Below are 4,748 nucleotides of genomic sequence, written 5' to 3'. Positions count from 1 at the left end.
CACCGCTCCCCATTGTTATGGGGCCGTGGGGACCCCGCGCGCCGCCCCTATAAGAACGAGCCCGCATCGAACCGCACCGAACCGCACCGAGCAGCACCGAGCCGCGAGCCCCGCCGCCGCGTCCAACCGAACCGCGCCGCACCCAACCGGGATCACCGCACCGACGTCGCGCACCGCACGCAGCCGAACCCCCCGCAAAAAAACCCCAAACCCGCAAATCCCGCACCGCAGCCCCGACGTCGCGCACCGCCGAAGCCCCATACGCGGCCCCGGTTTCGGTGCCGCCCCGCCCCGCCCGAACCACGCGCGAACGGAAACACGCGTGGATGTAACGGCCGGGCCGGGGGCTCCGCGCGGCCATAAATAGGGCGGCGGGCGCCTTTGGGACGCGCAGTGCGGGAACGGTGTGGGACCGTCGGGGCGCAGCGCAGCACCGCACCATGCGCGGCCCCGCGATGCTCCTCGCCTTCCGCGCCCTCTGCGCGCTCTCGGCGCTCCGCGGAACCGCGAGGGCGGTGAACAACAGCGGGAGGTGGTGGTGAGTGCGGGGCGGGGGGCGGGGGGGGGGGGGGGGGGCGGGGTTGGGGCGCTGGGGTGTGGGGTACAAAGAGTGGGGTGTGGGGTATAAGGAGTGGGATATGGGGTGTGGGGAGTGGGGTATGGGATTTGGGGTATGGGAGATGGGATATGGGGTGTGGGATGTGGGGTGTGGGATATGGGGTATGAGGAGTGGGATATGGGGTGTGAGGTTGGGGTTTGGAGTATGGGGTGCGGGGAGTAAGATATGGGCATTGGGATGTGGGGTATGGGAAGTGGGGAGTGGGTATGAGGTATGGGATATAGGGAGCAGGTTATGGGACATGGGATGTGGGGACTGGGAGCGGGATGTGAGCTATGGGATGTAGGATGTAAGATACAGATATGGGATATGGGATGTGGGGTGTGGGGTTGGGGTCTGGGAGTGGGAACTGGGATGTGGGGTGTAGGATATGGGAAATGGGAACAGGAATGTGGGAACTGGGAACTGGGATATGGGAAGTTGGCATTGGGATGTGAGAAACGGGATTTGGGAACTGGGAAAGGGGAGCTGGGAGCTGGATAATGGGTGCTGGGCACTGGGATGTGGGGTGTAAGACAGAGACATTGGGGTATGGGGTGTGGGATATGGGATATGGGATATGGGATATGGGGTATGAGGAGTGGGATATGGGGTATGGGATGTGGGATGTGGGATGTGGGATGTGGGATGTGGGATGTAAGATACGGCACTGGGAAACGGGGAGTGGGAACTTGGGAAGTGTGCGCTGGGAAACGGACAGCGGGAAACAGGAGCTGGGAAATGGGAAGCGAGCGACGGGAACTGGGGGGAAACGGACGCTGGGGAAACGGGAACCGGGAGCTGGGGAATGGGAACGGAGGAACTGGGGAGTGGGAAACGGGAACCGGGAGCCGGGCATCGAAATGGGCGGCGGGTGTCAGCGCTGGGCGCTGCGTGGCCGGCAGCTGAGCGCCCCCTGCCCACCGCCCCCCATCCCCCGTGCGCCCCGCCCCGGGGCGGCCCCCCCCCCCCCCCCCCCTTCAACGCTGCCCCGTTCCCGTGCCTCAGGGGCATCATCAACGTGGCCTCGTCCACCAACCTGCTGACGGACTCCGGCAGCGTGCAGCTCGTCCTGGAGCCCGGCCTGCAGCTGCTGAGCCGCAAACAGAGGCGGCTGATCCGCCAGAACCCCGGCATCCTGCACAGCGTCAGCGCCGGGCTGCAGAGCGCCGTCAGGGAATGCCAGTGGCAATTCCGCAACCGCCGCTGGAACTGCCCCACTTCTCAGGGCCCCAACATCTTCGGCAAGATCGTCAACCGGGGTGAGGGACGGCGGGGGAGCCGTCGTGGCCGTCCGGTGGGGCTGAGGGTGACGGCGGTCCCCATAGCGGCGGCCTCGTGGGTGCGGTGCTGGGGGTCCCTGCTGGAGTTTCCCCCTGGCACAACCCTAAAGGTCCCCATATTGGCTGCCCCAAAAGCTCAATCCAGGGGGATCCCACAAAGGTTTCCCCGTGGACGCAACCCTGGAGGGGTCCCTACTGAAGTTTCCCTGTGGGTGCGGTGCTGGGGGTCCCCATAGAGGTTTCTCCATGGGCAAAACCCTGGGGGTCCCCGTGTTGGCCGCCCCAAAAGCGCAATCCAGGGGGTCCCCACAAAGGTTTCCCACACGGGCACAAAATCCTGGCGGCCCCCATCGTGGCTGCCCCATGGGTACAGACCTGGGGGTCCCCATATTGTCTGCCTCCATGGGCACAATGCTGGAGGTGCCCACAAAATCCCCCCACATGGACAATCCTGGGGGTCCCCATAAAAGTTTTCCTCATGGGTTCGGCCCTGGGGGTCCCCACAGTAACTGCTCCAAAAGCGCAATCCAGGGGGGTCCCAGCAGAAGTTTCCCCATAGGCACAACCCTGGGGGTCCCCATAGCGGCTGCCCCGTGGGTCCAAACCTGGGGAAGCCCTCATACCGGCCGCCCCAAAAGCGCAATCCAGGGGGGTCCCCACAAAGGATTTCCCATGGGTGGAACTTTGGTGTCCCCATAAACGTTTTCCCCGTGGGTTCAGCCCTGGGGGTCCCCATGTTGGCCGCCCCAAAAGCGCAATCCAGGGGGGTCCCCACAAAGGTTTCCCCACAAGCCCAACCCCGGGGGTCCCCGCGGTGAACCCCCCCCCCTGGGGCCCGGCTCCGGGGGTCCCGGCAGCGCCCCGAGCCGCGCTCTGCGCCCGCAGGGTGCCGGGAGACGGCGTTCATCTTCGCCATCACCAGCGCCGGCGTGACGCACTCGGTGGCGCGCTCCTGCTCCGAGGGCTCCATCGAGTCGTGCACTTGCGATTATCGCCGGCGCGGCCCCGGCGGCCCCGATTGGCACTGGGGAGGCTGCAGCGATAACATCGATTTCGGGAGGCTCTTCGGCAGGGAATTCGTGGATTCCAGCGAGAAGGGCCGCGATCTGCGCTTCCTGATGAACCTGCACAACAACGAGGCCGGGCGCATGGTGAGGGCGGGGGGGGGACGCAGCCTGAGCCGTCGTGGGGGGCGGGGGTGGGCGGGGACCCCCGTGTCGCCCCTTTGTATGGGGTGGGAGTGGGGTCCAGCGTGGCTTTGGGGATCCCTGCATCGGCCCTTTGCGTTGAGAGGGGTTGGAACGGCCGCGGGGACCCCCAGCTCATCCCATGGGGTCTTCAGTGTCACCCCTTTCTGTGGGGCAGGGTTGGGGTTGGAATGGCCACAGTGAACCCCCAGCTCACCTCATGGGCACCCCAGTGTCACCCCTTTCTATGGGGCAGGGTTTGGGATGGTCACAGGACCCCAATGTCACCCCATTGTGTGGAGCGTGATAGGGATTGGAATGGCCAGCTCACCCCACAGGGACCCCAGTGTCACCCCTTTCTATGGGGTGAGGCTGGGTTTGGCCGTGGGCCCCCACGTCACCCCTTTGTGTGGGGTGGATTGGCCACGAGGACCCCCAGCTCACCCCATGGGGGACCTCAGTGTCACCCCTTTCTATGGGGCAGGGTTGGGCACGGTCCCAGGGGCCCCCAGCTCACCCCATCGCAGGGGATGTGAAGCACAGCGGGAGCAGCGCTCCGCGCACCCAGCGTCACCCAGTGCCACAACCCGGCCCCACGGATGGGTGGCCCCGGGCCGGGGGCAGCCCCTGACGCCCCCTTTCCCCTCCCATTGCAGACGGTGTTCTCAGAGATGCGCCAGGAGTGCAAATGCCACGGCATGTCGGGCTCCTGCACCGTGCGAACCTGCTGGATGCGCCTGCCCACCTTCCGAGCCGTGGGCGACGTCCTCAAGGATCGCTTCGACGGCGCCTCCAGGGTCATTTACGGCAACAAAGGCAGCAACCGAGCCTCCAGGGTGGAGCTGCACCACCTGGAACCCGAAAACCCGGCCCACAAACCTCCGTCGCCCCACGATTTGGTTTATTTCGAGAAGTCGCCCAATTTCTGCACGTCCAGCGGGAAGATGGGGACGGCGGGGACGGCGGGGCGGGCGTGCAACAGCTCCTCACCGGGCTTGGACGGCTGCGAGCTGCTCTGCTGCGGCCGGGGGTTCCGCACTCGCACCCAGCGCGTCACCGAGCGCTGCAACTGCACCTTCCATTGGTGCTGCCACGTCAGCTGCCTCAACTGCACCAACACGCAGGTGCTGCACGAGTGCCTGTGGGCCCGAGGGGCGGGGGGGGGGGGGGCTGGGCGACCCCCGGGGGGGGTGGGAGCTGTGTGGAGCCCCGGGGGGTGCAGGGGGAAGCGACCTCCCTGTGGGTTTGGTGTCGCTGTAAATAAGGTATTTATTAGGGGAGGGGGGGGGGGGGGGGTCCCTGCTCTTTGCTCCCTGGGGTCCCGCTTTCACACTCCGGGGGTCTCTGCTCCTCACCCTGCGGGCATCCTGGTCTGTGCCCCTTTGGGGTCCCCACTCTTCACCCTTTGGGCGTCCCACTCTCTGCCCCATGCAGTCCCCACTCTTTGCCCTTTGGGGCCCCACTTTCACCCTTCGGGGCTCCCGGTCGTTGCCCTAAGGGAGCCCCCCCTCTTTAGGGGTCCCCACTCTTCACCCTTTTATGCACAGATCCCAATCTTTGCCCCACAGGGCTCCCATTCCTCGCCCTGTGCTCTCACTCTTCACCCTTCGGGGGATCCCCACTCTTTACCCCATTCTTCACTCTTCGGGGGTCTCTTTCCCCTATGGGGGTCCCCCCCCC

The 4,748-nt window shown here is 65.9% G+C and overlaps 1 protein-coding gene across 1 annotated transcript; it reads left to right on the top strand.

Annotated features, from left to right (window-relative positions):
* Window positions 1–440: 440 nt before the first annotated feature.
* WNT1 (Wnt family member 1) lies at window positions 441–4,209 on the top strand (the record flags this gene model as incomplete). The annotated part of the gene is made up of 4 exons (XM_042890625.1): window positions 441–538; window positions 1,607–1,860; window positions 2,767–3,032; window positions 3,725–4,209. Coding segments are annotated over exons 1-4 (1,103 nt in total), but the record flags the coding sequence as incomplete, so codon positions are not given.
* Window positions 4,210–4,748: the final 539 nt, after the last annotated feature.

The sequence above is a fragment of the Lagopus leucura genome, unplaced genomic scaffold (genome assembly GCF_019238085.1).
Source record: "Lagopus leucura isolate 7727_CA_CO unplaced genomic scaffold, USGS_WTPT01 33839-0_obj-0_obj, whole genome shotgun sequence".
Lineage (NCBI taxonomy): Eukaryota > Metazoa > Chordata > Aves > Galliformes > Phasianidae > Lagopus > Lagopus leucura.
This window is presented reverse-complemented; position numbering and strand designations above follow the sequence as displayed.